General features: G+C 40.1%; 1 protein-coding gene across 1 annotated transcript in view; it reads left to right on the top strand.

Moving 5' to 3' along the window:
• The window catches only part of LOC134650100 (dipeptidyl peptidase 3), a 32025-nt gene extending 17792 nt beyond the window's left edge, over positions 1-14233 (top strand). Inside the window, exons 10-15 of the mRNA XM_063504931.1 lie at positions 425-536; positions 1061-1193; positions 3060-3183; positions 4559-4706; positions 5279-5452; positions 14049-14233. Coding sequence (XP_063361001.1) covers positions 425-536; positions 1061-1193; positions 3060-3183; positions 4559-4706; positions 5279-5452; positions 14049-14209 — 852 coding nt within the window. The 3' untranslated portion in view covers positions 14210-14233. The remainder of the gene's footprint in view (positions 1-424; positions 537-1060; positions 1194-3059; positions 3184-4558; positions 4707-5278; positions 5453-14048) is intronic.
• The last annotated feature ends 3277 nt before the right edge of the window (positions 14234-17510 follow it).

Below are 17510 nucleotides of genomic sequence, written 5' to 3' on the forward strand. Positions count from 1 at the left end.
AGAGCCTAGGTCTCCTTTCTCAAGCACTAACAGTGCAGTTTAAGTGAGTCTAAACCGTAAAATTATTCAATGTTAGCATGTCTCACAACAGTTTAAATTCGAATATTTTCCTCTTTTGATGATATTTCATCCTCCAAGTAAATTATAGATGATCAAGCAAATCTTGTCAGTAGGAAAAGGCGCGAAATTCAAATTTTCTATGGGACGTTATCCCATCGCGCCTACATTTTTCAAATTTGCCGCTTTGACCTTGGTGGATGACGGTGTGTTATGACGCCGTGGTACTTTCCACATGTCGCCACCGTAAAGACGGCCGTCTTTTGCTGCCGCTATATGACGGTCGTCATATGACGGCACCGTTTTCGGAGGAATCCAAAGCTTTAGACCCGTTTGTGAAATTAAATATATATGTACTATGTTGTAGGTGCAAGTGGGCCTGCACGAGCTGCTCGGACACGGCAGCGGCAAGCTGCTGCGACAAAACGCGGACGGCACATTCAACTTCGACAAAAACAAAGTCAAGAACCCGCTCACTGGTGAGTGGTCCATCCTTTTCAACGTTTTTAAGTGACCCCTATTAACTCTTGGACCGCCGAACACGGCCGCAGGCCCGCGCGGTTGCAGTTCAATATTAACCTCCACGTTATAACATTGTATTAATAAACCTTTCAGTGTTGGCCAAGATCGGCCAAAGCAAAAAATCAATTATAATGTTAGTTCGACATCGATATTTTCGCCTTTTTTGAAAATATCGTCAGGTGACAAGCAAAACTCACTAATTACTAAAAAATATTTAAACAAAAATCAACCTTCTTTTCGTACTAATATGGTTCACTAATGGCTATGAACTTGTGGTGGTACTTAGTGAGTTTTGCTTGTCACCCGACGATATATGCTCAATTATTGTCATTCTTACCATTCTTACCAATACACTTATATCGACCGGGATATGAACCGTGATTACCTTTTGTTTTGAGTTCTCTTCTGGGAATCTTCAAGTATTATTTGACATCGTTTTTCGACGGTACTAATTTGTTTAACCAAATGTAAATATTCCCAGGCAAGCCGATCGAGTCGTGGTACACGGAGGGCGAGACGTACGACAGCAAGTTCACGACACTCGGCTCCGCCTTCGAGGAGTGTCGCGCCGAGGCCGTCGGCCTCTACCTGTCGCTAGTGCCCGAGATACTCGAGTAAGCGCCACTTGCACCATTTTACTAACCCGGGGTTAACCGGTTAAATCAGGAGTTACCATGGTTACTAGTACATTTTGACATTTGGTTAACGGTTTAACCGCTTAACCCTGGGTTAGTGGGATGGTGCAAGTGGGCCTAACTCACTGATTTAAACTCGACGACTGGTCTGGCCTAGTGGGTAGTGACCCTGCCTGTGAAGCCGCGGTCCCGGGTTCGAATCCCGGTAAGGGCATTTATTTGTGTGATGAGCACAGATATTTGTTCCTGAGTCTTGGTTGTTTTCTATGTATTTGTATATTATATATATCGTTGTCTGAGTACCCACAACACAAGCCTTCTTGAGCTTACTGTGGGACTTAGTCAATCCGTGTAAGAATGTCCTATAGTAAAAAAAAAAAAACTTTCACTATTTTTACCATTGACATAGATATCTAGGGACTGGCTTTACGGGCAATAATAATGAGGCATGACAGGGGCCAGTACAGCGGTGTGAAATCGCTACAACCCGATTGGTTGATGAGTTCGCCTGACGCGCGCGGTTGGTTGACGAGTTCGCATTACGCGCGCTATTGGTCGCAACTACTTGCGTTAGACTGCACGATTGGCTGGAATTCGTGAGTAAACACCACTGAATTTGTACCATTTTAGTGCCCCATTAGCCCGTCCTTAGATATTATACGTCAATGATTTTTACACATTATTATTTACGAAACGGAACTTAATCGCGTCTAATTAAATTTTAAAACTACCTCTGATGTTTCGAGGACGACATTGTCTCCATGACCACGGGGTGGTATTCGACCTGTCCAACTTCTTGCGTCCAATGTTTATTTGCGTCTCACATTTTGGTATATGAGAGAGAGACGCAATGCACATTGGACCAAGAAATTGGCCAGTTGGAATACCACCCTTAGAGAAGACTGGCTAAAGTTGACATCGACTCATCGGCACTTGCTCTTGTTAATCAACTTGAATGTTTCGCACACTATAGCTCGTTTATTTTAGCATTAGAAATAAGGAAAACAACCTTGACGTGTCTTTATTAAAAAATATGGAGAAACGCTTTAAAAAAATAGTTAATATTACTTATGAAAGTAAAAGAATGTATGTCGTATATGATTTATAATACTAACATATTTGCTGTGACTTACTTTTCAATGGTGATTTTTAATAAAAAGACATGTCTAGAACGCTTACCTTCTTTCTAATGTTACTCGGTCGCCATACAACACTCACGGCGTTTGGTTTTTCAACCGGCGATATAAGTAAGTAAGTAAATACACTTTATTGCACCACAAACAAAATTACAATAACAGATTTACAGTGTAAATAAAGGTAGCAACAGGCGGTCTTATCGCTGTAAGCGATCTCTTCCAGACAACCTTGGGGTAGCAGACGCAAGTCCAAGGCTCGGAACCGGTTTTTTCTTCATACAAAAAATACCGGTATTATTACGTTATTTTTCGTTCTTTGGTTTATTATTTTATTTTTAATGGGACAATCTAATAATACGAAGTTGTTACGTAAATACATGATTCAGTCCTACGTCAAGAGCATAAAAAAATTAAAAATATTGGGCTATTTTGGGTTTTAGAAAAAAACCGGTTCCGAGCCCTGGACGCAACCACCTTGGGGTATATACGTTTTCGCTTATATTTCCACGTTTAACATTTTTACGTTTTTGCTTATGACTGGATTCCATGTGCATGAGATCCTAAAACCACCGTCGATTTCAACAAATATAATCCGCATTGGGCTAGCGTGGGGACTATAGCCCAAGCCCTCTCGCGCATGAGAGGAGGCCTGTGCCCAGCAGTGGGACGTATATAGGCTCAAATTATTATATTATTTATAAATGTCTAGGGTATTCGGGTACTCCGGCGAAGAGGCGCAGAACGTGACGTACGTGAACTGGCTGAGCCTGCTGTGGAACGGGGCCGCCAAGGCCACGGAGATGTACCAGCCCCCCACCGGCACATGGCTACAAGTGCGTATAATATATGCTTGTTTATAGTTCGTCAAATCTAAGATAAGATAAGATAAATAAAGATAAAAGATAGTTTATTCAAGTAGGCATAATTACAATGCGCTTATGAACGTCAAATAAAGCTAGGTAGACCGGTAGGTAAGGGCTCATTTACGGACGGACGGGTTCCACGCCATCATCCGCAAGAAAGTGGCCTCCTGCGTTCGAAGCAGCAGCAACAGCATCCGGGGACTTAGGTTAGACTGCCCCATTTATGACAAATAGAGGCAAATAATGTTCGGGCTTGTATAAAATGTATTAATTAATTTATTTGTAATTTAATTGTTATTAACTTATGTATACTAACATAGACTTAGGCATTGTTACTAACAACTTTTTATGGGCCACATGCCTGAATTAAAGGAATATTTAATTTCATTTAGACGGTGCGAGAACTCGCATGCGAGTTTCATTACATTGCGTCATTTGATCGGTCGGCTGAATTGTTGTAACCTCAATGGTCCGCAATGTAACTAAAATCGCATGCGAGTTCGCGCACCGTCTAAATGAGCCCTAGCACAGGTCCTAACTACTCACTTCATAATTTTCATCACGCTTTAAAGGCGATGCGGTTCGTAAATCTTAGATTTCGCCTAAACCTAGGGCTGTAATGTACGTTCGAAACTAGGCAGAAGAAGTGCTACGTCGTATCACGAAAAATAGGCACAATGGTTCTCGATTTGCGGAAAATTCCCAGCATAACTAAGTAACTAACCAGGCAGAAGTTTTTTTTTTCTCAAAAGTGTGATGAGAAACTGTGTGTGCCACGGGCGGTACTGGAATTACGAATTCGTGTTAATTAAGCCCTCGCATCGGTTTCGGGCTTCAATTCAGACTCATTCGTATATTTTTGTTTACCGTCCTTAAAATCTTGCTATACCCTATTCAGGGTCCATGCTGTTACAATTTAAATGATTATAACACCTATATGTACCATGGATTGCATAAATGAAATGAAAACACAATGTATAGTTTGTAGCTTTCTAGTAGAGCCCGAAGGCTTATCCTATTGTCTATTGTTCAGTAAAACCGCACGTGCTACTTACCTGCAAAAAAGGGTCCTAATTATTCTATTTGGCACCTGAGCGCGGGCTAGTCCAACGCTCAAAAAACCAGTGTAGGTGCGCTCTCCGATAACGCGCCTTTGTTACGCATCTCGATGACACATTTTAGACTGGTTCTGTAGCGTTCGACTCGCCGGCACTCAGTAACCGAAGTACCGATTTTTTATGCAGGTGGTTGTGGCACGTGGCACGAGCGGTTTTTCTTAACAATAGACAATAGGATTAGCCTTCGGGGTCTATTAGAAAGCTACAAACTATACTATTATGCGCAGGCACACGCACGCGCGCGCTTCGTACTGATGCGGCTTTTGGAACTAGAAGGCGACGGGCTGCTGACCGTAGTTGAGGCCGAACCGGGGCGCGACCTGCTGCTGACGCTACAGAGGGACCGCCTCGCCACAGACGGCAAAAGAATCATCGGTAAGAAAACAATCATTGTATCACCTCTAGCTGCCCAGAGGCCTATAAAAAGGCATCCTGTTCCATTCTAATCTGCATCTTTATTTGATAAATAGAATTTAATTTGTCTTGGCAAATTTGGACCAGGTCTGGATGGTTAGAAGATATCGTCGCTTTGATCTGACTGTATGTAAGTCACGTTCGGAACTTTATTACTTACATCGGATCGGATTTACTTTATTTTCACTATATTCTTTTTGTGTAATTATGTGTATTGTCTGTGTGTTTACTAATATAAACTATTCTACTTCTAGCATTGTAATTTTAGATAATTTCCTGTTCCTGAGCACTTTGTTTAGGTATTTATTCAATTGAAACATTTTAAGGCTTATTTAAGGACTTCCAAAAGAGTTACGTACCCTATTTGTAGGGTGAAAGAATGAAAAATTAACGACTTCTGTTGCTAGATAATCATTAAAACATACACAAACTCTTATCAAATCTGTAATTTGTAGTCGTTACTATCCTGTACGAACCTATATCATATATCGAAGCTTTTTGAATGAACGTCTTTATTACTACTTGCCCCACAGGCGATTTCCTAGTGAAGCTACAGACCCTGAAGGCAACAGGCGACGCTGCGGGCGCCGAGACCCTGTTCGACAAGTACAGCCGCCTCGACGAGCCCTGGGGCCGGTGGCGGGACATCGTCATGCTGCACAAACAGCCCAGGAACATCTTCGTGCAGCCCAACACCCTCCATAAAGGTCAGTCTGACTTTTCGACAAGTACAGCCAGCTCGACGAGCCCTAGGGCCGGTGGCGGGACATCGTCATGCTGCACAAACAGCCCAGGAACATCTTCGTGCAGCCCAACACCCTCCATAAAGGTCAGTCTGACTTTTCGACAAGTACAGCCAGCTCGACGAGCCCTAGGGCCGGTGGCGGGACATCGTCATGCTGCACAAACAGCCCAGGAACATCTTCGTGCAGCCCAACACCCTCCATAAAGGTCAGTCTGACTTTTCGACAAGTACAGCCGCCTCGACGAGCCCTAGGGCCGGTGGCGGGACATCGTCATGCTGCACAAACAGCCCAGGAACATCTTCGTGCAGCCCAACACCCTCCATAAAGGTCAGTCTGACTTTTCGACAAGTACAGCCGCCTCGACGAGCCCTAGGGCCGGTGGCGGGACATCGTCATGCTGCACAAACAGCCCAGGAACATCTTCGTGCAGCCCAACACCCTCCATAAAGGTCAGTCTGACTTTTCGACAAGTACAGCCAGCTCGACGAGCCCTAGGGCCGGTGGCGGGACATCGTCATGCTGCACAAACAGCCCCGGAACATCTTCGTGCAGCCCAACACCCTCCATAAAGGTCAGTCTGACTTTTCGACAAGTACAGCCAGCTCGACGAGCCCTAGGGCCGGTGGCGGGACATCGTCATGCTGCACAAACAGCCCCGGAACATCTTCGTGCAGCCCAACACCCTCCATAAAGGTCAGTCTGACTTTTCGACAAGTACAGCCGCCTCATAAAGGTCAGACGAACAATGTTCATAAAGGTCGCTGACGGAGGACGAGCCGTGGGGAAGATGGAGGTCTATTGAAATAGCGATTTCGATATTATTAAAGTTTTTTTCTTTTTGAGAGGTTTACAGAGTGCTTGTTAAAAAATTCTGAAATTTTACGGGATTCTGATATTTAAAATCTTACTTGAGAACAATGATATTATATAACCATAGATAGGTTATACTCATACTTGAGGATCACAAATATACTTCCATATTTATTTCTGTGCCTACGAAGAAATCTGTTATTTTTGATTAATTTTCTCATTCCATCCAACTTAGTCACACTCGTTGTTAAACATAAGGTCGTCTCTTTCTCTTTCGGTGTGCGGGAGCTCGTTAGCACGTGCACAATTCTCGCTTGTCCAGCCGCGGTAAAGGCAACTTGTCCAATTTGTCACAAGTTAAGCGCTTCAATTTTGGAACGCCTATAACCTATCTTGAGTTATAAATCATTGCTTGAGAATAACTAGCCAAATCTCCTCCTTTTAGTCTATGTCCTATTGTGGCGCAATTTGGAAAGTCACTATGTAACAGAGACGTTCCAGGTTCGATCCCCGGACATTGTAGCTACATGTAGGCAGAAATATGTATAATTTTGTTTATATCGTCATGTTGCACAAACAGCACAGATACATCTTCGTGCACACCGCCCCACACTGTTCACATAGGTCAGTCTAATAACGCGGTAGCTAAGGTTATTACTTATTATCTACCTGCACCCTTAGCCTTTTATATTCTCTTTAAAAAGAGGAAAGCCATTGGAATAAAAACTTTATTAAAAAAATAATATTTTGTTCGAAATCGCATCAATCGCATGCTACCTCTCGGTTTATCTTATGTTGAATGCTCATGCTAGAGTTAAGAAACCTGAATTCGCACATTGAGTAATCTTATGTTTGGAATCTGTCCAACCTTTCAAAAAGGCATTTTGTGTGTTATTGCCTAAGCACTAAGGGTTAAGGTCTCTCTGCGCTGTAGTCTGATAAACTCTATCCAGAAATCCCTGTGGCTCTTCAGCAACAAGAACAGCACATTACTAACATCAATTTGGAGTGAGCACAGACAATCAAGCAACGGCGCCAACTCTGGCCTTACAACGTGCCCTATAAAGTAAGGCACGTACGTCAGAACACCGCTTATTACGAAAACTAGAGACGCAATGCGTATTCTGTAAAACAAAGTACTTCTAGCACTACGTCTGATTTTCGACAACGAGACCAGAACGTATAGAACCCTCATGTATAATGAAAAATTCAAAATACAGGACCCTAGATCGATAAAATCTATATTATCATTAATTACGTGGCCACAGATTAAGACCGCTACCGCAGGCGCTATCCAAGTCAAAAATATAACGTAAATATATATATAAGATGAACGAAAACTGAAGATTTTAACTAAATTCACGTAAAATGAATACGCGATTACAACATGTGATATCGGCAAAGAAATCGCACATACGTCAATTACAAAACTAACCCAAAAGTTTTCATAATTTACATCAACGAAACTGCTATACAACATTGAAAATATACCATTAGCGAGGAATATATTTACAAACGCAAAGTTTCTGAATTTTCTCCATTTTGGTAACGCTATCCATGAGAGCAGTCCGAATAACACAGTCACTGAGCATAACACAGCGTCGAAATCCGTCCAATAGTTATTAATCTTTGTGAACATCTCGGCCGTCAACCAGTCAAAATCGCCGTAGAATGTGCCGTTGCCTTCATCGTAATACTCGTATATTGTAGAGTTTTCGGTATCAGACGTAATATTTTCAAATGAGGTTTTATAAACCATGTGTACTAGTACTAGAAACATGGGAGTTTCTGTAAAATTTTCTATCGATGGTGACATCACGTGTCAGTTCTGGGGTTGCTCAAGTCTTAGCTCACTATTAGCTTATCATTTTCAAGTCCGTCCGTGGGTTGAGTACTTATAGGATAGTAATGCAACTGAAATGGGCACTTGGGCACTCGCACTCTCATGTTGCCTTATTAAATTTATCAATTATTAATTAATTATTATTCATATAGGTATCGATATAATATCATTTTTCCAATTAATATGCTCATTACAGCTGTAATACCCTATCGTAACAATGTTAAATACGGTACAGATGTAGTGAATATAATCCTTTACCATAGTTTTGAATCGTACGAACGTGTCATGCTATTTCAGTCAGTCTCAGACAAAAGGTACTGAGGTTGACTGAACTAGCATGACCAATACGAACGACTCCAAGAAAATACGATGAGAAAGTTATTAGTTCTACATCTGTATTTTGGGGCTATCATCATACCTATAATTCTTTGAGCCGTTGAGAATTCTTTAAAGTTTAATTTAAACCGATAATACAGCTTTACTATGACTGCTGATTCTGACTGCGGCTGGTTCTTTTTCTAAATGTTTCCCGATATAGGTTTAGCTAGGGGGTCGTCCAGAAATCATGTGATCGTTTAGGAGGGGGGTGGGAGGAAGAAAAATATCACAAATGAACACGATGGGGGAGAGGGGGTCTGAGAAGATATCACGTGTAATTTGTTTTCAAAGCGTGAAAGCCAAAAACAACAATATTACTCAAAAATTTACTCGGATCAAAATAAATAATCCGCTCTATTTTATATGCGTATTTATTTAACCAATAAAAACGTTCATCGCACCAACTTTAAAACATTAATAATAAAAGCTCGCATCATAATTATCACGTGATCTTGTGGCAGGGTTGCGTTAAGGCCGTGCATCGAAAAATAACAGGATCTTAGAAACGTGGCAGTGGCTAGCCCCGGAAACAAACAGTAGTGATTTTCGGATATATGTTTCTTGACTATATGATAAGTGATTTCGTAGTAGTCGAAACACGAATGCTTAAAATTTTCTCGATAGAAAATAAATCCAAACTTACGTGTTCATTTTTCGGTTTTAGCTTCGTGCAACTAGAAAACACATCCATATCCAGCACAATCCACCTTACAGCAAAGGTTTTCATCTCGTCTTAACTTTCAAAGAACTAAATATTAACTTATTATCCTTTACCGATGGATTTATTATCGATTTTTGATTTTATGAATTCAACAGCAAACGCCCATTTTACGCAGTTCGGTTTCTCTTTCCGTCATGCGTCAAAGTCATAAATGCATCCTTTATGCCAGTAATGTTAGATGGCCGTCGTGCCTCAAAGAGGTAAGACCTATGTCACTTCGCGCAGCGCTCCGAATTACGTAAAATTTTAATATCCAATAAACGTTGAGTCGTAACTCCATTGAGTAGTAACGGAATCGGAGGTAAACCTATGATGGTGCCTTCTTACAGGCCTATACGTTACGCATGTGTGCGTGTTTGCTTAGCTACGTCATGCTACGTCGAAATCTATACTCTTTGTCAGTTACAACGGGTTAGGAAATTTCGACAGATATGGAAATGTATCGGTAGCTGTTTGGTATTTAGCCATCAGAATCTAACCGTAACTTTTTGCTTTATTTTTGTTTGAAAATAAAATATCTATAAGAATATATTTTTTGCTTTTTTCTATTGTAATGATAAAAATTATTTAGTATTTTTCATGCTCAAATAATTTAAAATAATTGAATAAATATTAAAAACTAATAGATATTATTCGTTTGAATTATTATATTATTAAGTTTGAATAAAATATTTTATTTCAATAATACGAAAAGTTATTATATTTAAGTACCACTAAAAAAGGTCCCTACTTACAAAAACTCACTTGCACGGGCCGGGGTTCGAACCCGTGACCTCCGGTTTGAAAGTCGCACGCCACTACAATTTCACATAAGTAATTTACAATGACATGATACCGTGGAAAAAGTGAATATTACAATGTACTGTGTTACTATCATTTTATAGTTTATTTTGGCTTGACAAGGAGGAATGAGAAAAACGTGCAGAGCGAGAGGATTAAATCTCTCTGTCCCTTTCTTAAAGTAGCCAATCCTAATTATGACATCTGTTTTGATATTAATTCTTTGAACATAATTTGTCGATGTTCTTTTTTATATCATCGAGAAAGATTTTTATTAAAAAAAATTGTTGAATTTATATGTTTTATTTATGTTTTTTTGGCATAAATTTCATTACTTTTGACAAATTTTGATTGTGATGACAAACGATTTGATGTGATGTGTGAAACGAACCATGTGATCAACGATTTATCTAATAAAACTTCATTTAGTCGAAAAAAATAGTTGCCTACTACCGGGTGGAAAAAAATTATGGGCCCTGGAGGGAAAGTGCCTTAAACCTTAAGTTTGCTCATTTTACTTAAATGAAACATTATTGTTTTTTAAACAAACAACTGCATTCAAAGATTTTTGAAGTGAAAACTTCTTTAGCGGCGCTAGGCACTTTTTGAGGTGGGGAAAAAATGATAAACTCGAGACAGCGTAAGGCGATCATGTGACCGTAAGGTTTAGATGGCATTTAAATCAATAAAGAAAAACTCAATGACATTACATGAAAAAGGTTATAATCTTGTACGGGCTGAAATACGAGGATCTCACAGTATTATAACTTTATATCACTCAAATATAATTCAATAAAGCTACATCTTGATGAAATCGCTAATAAAAGTGAACTCTAGTACTGGTGAATAAAACTCAAAATATCATGACCAAATATATTTAGATGCGAGGTCTGCAAGGTAACTTTACAATTTCTATTCGAATTTTAAACAATTAACGCTATAAATTTGAATTTCGAATTTTAAACAAGCTCACTGACCAGCAATTTCGGAACCAAAAGTTTTCAATAGAAAGGAGGATGGGTCAATTATACATAGTACTGCAGACATTTTGGACTAGTCATTGAGTTTTCACTTCTGTCGGCACTCCCGGAATGCAACACGTTGTTTTTTTTTTAATTCGCTTAGTCGCGCCCGGGAATCGAACCTACTTTTTCCACACTGTATAAAAGAACACAAATGCTTTTCTTCTGGTAACTTAAATGTTCTATCTATCTTGGTGATATGTCAATGCAATCAAATAATCTGAAAAAATAATAATAACCCAATTTATGAATTCCGTTCCTTCAGAAAAATGCGAAATGTACGTACAATTTTTAGGGATATCGTACTTTTCCCAGAGACAAATTTAGTTGGCTAAGACACATTTTCACTGATTTGGGGTCTGTACTAAAAATCTAACATAATATGATAAGGACTTAATCGTTTTAAGCTCAAGAGTGAGTTTTCCTAAAGCTTTTTCTAAAAATTATGTCTTTATTAACGTTAGGAGTGCACTGCAGCATGTCAAATGTATGCCAAAATGTCAAGGGAGAGAACAATAAATTAAGTTTAAATTCCACTTCCACTCATCAGCAAAGTGATATAAGTATATCAGCAGTTTAAAGTTATTTTATATTACAAAATTAGCGCATCAAAAAAATCAAAGTGCATAGAAAAAAAGTCTCCTGAGTCATAATAAAATTGATGTCTCTTGGGTCACCAGAAAAGTCACCAGGGAGAACGATGACCCAAATCAGATTTAAAAGAAAATGTAAATTTTGTGTACTACCTACGAACATTTTTCAAAAAACTATGTTTTTATAACATATTAGACCCAGGATAGATCTAATACCTCTTTTCGTACCTCGGATAAAATGGTCGGCGACTAAAAAAGTAACTGAAACGTTACGTTATTAGGTTCACGATGCTGCGTTGTACCCTTGCCTTCGTTGCGATATGTTTGGTAAGTCAGGAGACTTAAAAAATGACCCATGATTTTGGGACATATTAACAAATATTTTTTGAATATATATGAATTTTAGCGGACTTTAATAATTTACCAGTTAAATTAGATGTAAATACCTTTTTAGTTAATCGTTAATATGATATATTAGTAGCAGTAAAACACTTTATTGTACAAAAAGACACATAAAACATGAAAAAACACACATCCTTCGTATATGGTAGAATATATTTTTCACACTTATAAGTAAAAACCAAAACCGATACGCGATTGGGAGACGCTCTTTTTGTATGGGATAAAAAAAAATTCTCCTGGGTCACCAAGAAAAATCGACATATTAAAATAATTCAGTTCGTTTTTAAGTTCTAGTCACATTGACTTTTTGGTTATTTGAGATAAACATGATTTGAAAAACATGATTTTCTATTTTGTTGCGATCGACCCGGGTAATAAAAATACGGCGAATTTGAACTTTTGTTTGTTGTCGTTGTAAAATGTATTAAAAAATAATGTAGGCACCCCTGACAATTGAAATTCAAAATTATCCAGAAAAAGCGGCCAAGTGCGAGTCGGACTCGCCCATGAAGGGTTCCGTATTTAGGGGATTTATGACGTATTAAAAAAAAACTACTTACTAGATCTTGTTCAAACCAATTTTCGGTGGAAGTTTGCATGGTAATGTACATCATATATTTTTTTTAGTTTTATCATTCTCTTATTTTAGAAGTTACAGGGGGGGGGGGGGGACACACACATTTTACCAATTTGGAAGTGTCTCTCGCGCAAACTATTCAGTTTAGAAAAAAATGATGTTAGAAATCTCAATATCATTTTTGAAGACCTATCCATAGATACCCCACACGTATGGGTTTGATGAAAAAAAATTTTTTTGAGTTTCAGTTGTTCTAAGTATGGGGAACCCCCAAAACAATTTTTTTTTTTTCTATTTTTGTGTGAAAATATAATGCGGTTCACAGAATACATCTACTTACCAAGTTTCAACAGTATAGTTCTTATAGTTTCGGAAAAAAGTGGCTGTGACATACGGACGGACAGACGGACAGACAGACAGACAGACATGACGAATCTATAAGGGTTCCGTTTTTTGCCGTTTGGCTACGGAACCCTAAAAATGAGTGTTTCAAAAAGGCACCCTGTATTCCTTACATACCTAAATAATCTCTTATTCAATAAAACATATAATTACTAAACACTGTGATTTATTTCAAATAAATTCAAATCGATCGGATAAAAGATATTAATACCTACCTATACAATGAATACGAGTACAGTCAGCTGCAATAATGTGTTACACACCGAAGGCCGTTTTGCGGTAGATCGTGTTAGATCTTATTTGTAGAGCCATAAGAGCGTGTCACATATTTTTGCGGCCGTCGAAGAGTAACATATTATTGCAGGTGACTGTACCTATGAAAAATTCGAGGGTTCAAAAGCATTTATAATAATAACGACTATGGACGCCTGCAACCCCAGGGGTATTGTAACCCCATAACAATAAGGTTGAAATTTGCATTTAGTGACCGAAAAGTCAGGTGAGCGTAATCAAGTTTTCATCATATTTTATGAAAAATAATCTCTTTTCTGTTCTTGTGCTATTTTCTTATTATCAATAGGTACTCTTAACTTATATGCTATCTACGCTGCTGCTTCTATGCTGTTAACATCTTCCAAAACAACAATAAATATGCAGGTTTATGAATTAATTATTTTATTGTTTGCTATTATGAACAAGTAACAACGCCATCTGTTTAAATTTTTTCCGAATTTAAGTTTCTGGCCGACCGCAGCGACCGCGTATAATGGTAGTTAACTTCTGTAACGTTAGATGGTGCTAAAAGGTAAAACAAACTTCACGTGCGGCGCGAAGCGTTTCCATGTGTGCGTGTTAGCGGGGAGGGAAGAACTAGCGGGCGTGGTTAACGAAGCGCCAGACGCGGCTGCAGTAGGCCCTTAAAATCACCAAATATGTATCACCATGGGGGAGGGGCCTAATAATAAAATTGGCCAAATATGATCACATGATTTCTGAACGACCCCTAGTATAATATAGTATTGTTTCCAGGCGACGAGGTGGAGCTGCGCCGCTACCCGGCCAGCGCCGAGGGCATGGTCCGCTCGTGGCTGGAGCGGTTCCCGTCGGCCTCCGTCTCCGACCTGCTCGAACAGCTCGCCGAGGCCGACAAACACCACTTCACCGACGTCACGGTGCTGCATGACAGTTAAATATTCAATCTGATCCGTCTAGTGTAGCGTGGCATGGTGCGCTCGTGGCTGGAGCGGTTCCCGTCGGCCTCCGTCTCCGACCTGCTCGAACAGCTCGCCGAGGCCGACAAACACCACTTCACCGACGTCACGGTGCTGCATGACAGTTAAATATTCAATCTGATCCGTCTAGTGTAGCGTGGCATGGTGCGCTCGTGGCTGGAGCGGTTCCCGTCGGCCTCCGTCTCCGACCTGCTCGAACAGCTCGCCGAGGCCGACAAACACCACTTCACCGACGTCACGGTGCTGCATGACAGTTAAATATTCAATCTGATCCGTCTAGTGTAGCGTGGCATGGTGCGCTCGTGGCTGGAGCGGTTCCCGTCGGCCTCCGTCTCCGACCTGCTCGAACAGCTCGCCGAGGCCGACAAACACCACTTCACCGACGTCACGGTGCTGCATGACAGTTAAATATTCAATCTGATCCGTCTAGTGTAGCGTGGCATGGTGCGCTCGTGGCTGGAGCGGTTCCCGTCGGCCTCCGTCTCCGACCTGCTCGAACAGCTCGCCGAGGCCGACAAACACCACTTCACCGACGTCACGGTGCTACATGACAGTTAAATGTTCAAACTGATCCGTCTAGTGTAGCGTGGCATGGTGCGCTCGTGGCTGGAGCGGTTCCCGTCGGCCTCCGTCTCCGACCTGCTCGAACAGCTCGCCGAGGCCGACAAACACCACTTCACCGACGTCACGGTGCTACATGACAGTTAAATGTTCAATCTGATCCGTCTAGTGTAGTCTCGGACTTATACGGATACTGTGTGGCGAAATTTGAACTAAAGTGCATTGGGGTGTCTTCGAAAGGATCTATATCTGAATCCCTAAAGTCTTTTCTCCTATCTTTGCATTCCCTAATATTGTTTGTCATAATAATGATCAGTTGTCCTAACACTAAAAACCCTAATTTTGGTTTCCCTAATTATTGCTTATCCTAATGTTATTAAGCATATTTTCTTTTTTGCGAGGGTCGCAGTTCTAACCCTAACCTAACCCACTTTTGTGGCAGCATGTTCTAAAACCTGACTATTTTTCAGAACCTTACATTATGGAAAATAATCGTTATGACAATTGATCGTTAGGGCATGTGCCCATTAGGACAAACCAGTTACGACTTTAGGACAAAAGTTGTTAGGGATTCAGAATGACACCCTCTTCGAAAGTGGGGTAATTTTGTATTTTTTTTTATGGCAAGTATCTATAAAATCAAAAGCTCTTCTTACTCTGCCAACATTTACACCAATGCAACGTTTACCAAGCCATCTTGCTGGCTGTTGCTACAGTAGAAAGTGCTTATCCCGGTGCCGCCCAATGTACACTCAGTTTCGATGGAATGTCAACCTTAACTGAAAACAAAGTAGGTGGCATTTCATTTGTCTCGTAAACTTTTCTAACAAATGAAATTCAACCCAATTGATAATACAACAAGATTCAAACTACCTTGGCCATCATTTTGTATGGTGGGCGGCACGAGATTATAGTTTACTATATATTTGTTATTTTCAAAATTATCCCAATGCCATTGCAAACGCGTTTCAAATATTGCGATTGTCAAAAATATACATTCTCGGAGTTTGTGATCGTCATACTATTAGCCCCACATAACGGTACTGTCGGTTGTCAATAAGGAGTCCAATTTAAACTTACATTTTGACATTAAAGGCGTGTCCAGACGAAGACAATGTCTCACCAATCTGATTAAATTGTCCGATCAAATCAGGACGTGCGGACACAAACGCCAATTTGGCTCGCCGAATTCGACCGCCGATTATGACCGACACTACCAATAAAATGGGGTGAGGACGCAAGAATACCAATTTGTGACGCTAGTATTCGCGGTTAAGATCGGTTTTCCTAGGATAGCGGCCGTCTCCATACTAAATAATACGGCTAAATATGGATGTCGTAGTATTTGTATGGAGACCCCCGCTATATGACGGCACCGCTTTCGGAGGAAACCAAAGCTTTAAGCTTCCTAGCTATCCTAGGAAAACCGATCTTTAGGGGCATTAATTTACAGCGGTCAAATATCACCATAAATTTAAAATTGGTGAAAGTGGCCAAATTGGTGTTTGCGTCCGCACGTCCTGGTTTGATCGGACAATTTAATCAGATGGCGAAAAATCGTCTTCGTCTGGACACGCCTTCAAATGATGTCATATTATTATTCGCCCGTGCGTCTCGCTCGCGCCAATATATGTATTTATTTATTTATTTAAATTTTATTGCACAAAAGAAAAACTTATCGTACAAAAGGCGGACTTAATGCCAAAAGCATTCTCTACCAGTCAACCTTAAGAGCCAACAGGAGCTAAGATTTAAATATTTTAGGTAAATATACCCGTCTCGCTAACGGAAGCGGCTCCTAAAACTAGTGCGATAAGGACAAGGCGAAAAATCCTGCGTAAAAATATCAAAAATCGAGGTTTCGTACTCGACTGTTTCCTCCTCCAAAACGTAACCAATCGTAACCAAATTTGGAAATATAAATGATTATGACATTATCTGTGTCGGACCGTTTTGCTTTTTTGACTAATTGATGTCAGTTTTGAATAGCACGCGGCATAGTCAATTAGGCCATTTTGGCCATTTTTGAAGGGCTCTAGCGTCTTAAAAAACTAAAATATCAAAAAAAGCAAAACGGTCCGACACAACTATTAACAATATTAATCTGTGTTGATAAAATCATTGCTCTAGCTTCAAAACCCACGGAGGAAACAGTCGAGTACGTTTGTATGGAGAAATGACCACTCCTGTTGGCTCTTAAGGCAAAGCAGAGAGATTGTGGGCGGTGCAACTGCTACTACTACTAACAAAAATTTAATATAAACCGCAAAGCTAATTTAAAAAATTTAACACACATAATATACACGATACATGTAATATAAATACATATATCTAACAATTTAAATATATACAATAAAATATATAAATTATATAACTAAAACTAGGAATCCTTCATTCTACCAGCAAAGAAAGCACGCACCGATACGTACGGACAAGTACACGTGAAACGCACACGTTAATGACATCATTTAGATATCAAAATGTACGTTCGAATTGGACTTGAAAGCGGGCCACTCACACACCTGCCGCAGGGGCAATATTGGAATTGGACCCTTAATTACTTTTTACTACTATTAATTGCCTCCTTAATTGTGATGTGTTAGAGAAGCAGGGGCAATTTTTAGATTGGGCCTGCTAGCTCCCTAGATTGTATCTACCGTCCTGCTAAGTTGTTACATGTGTAGTACGATTGGGGCAA

This window comes from Cydia amplana, chromosome 8 (genome assembly GCF_948474715.1).
Source record: "Cydia amplana chromosome 8, ilCydAmpl1.1, whole genome shotgun sequence".
NCBI lineage: Eukaryota > Metazoa > Arthropoda > Insecta > Lepidoptera > Tortricidae > Cydia > Cydia amplana.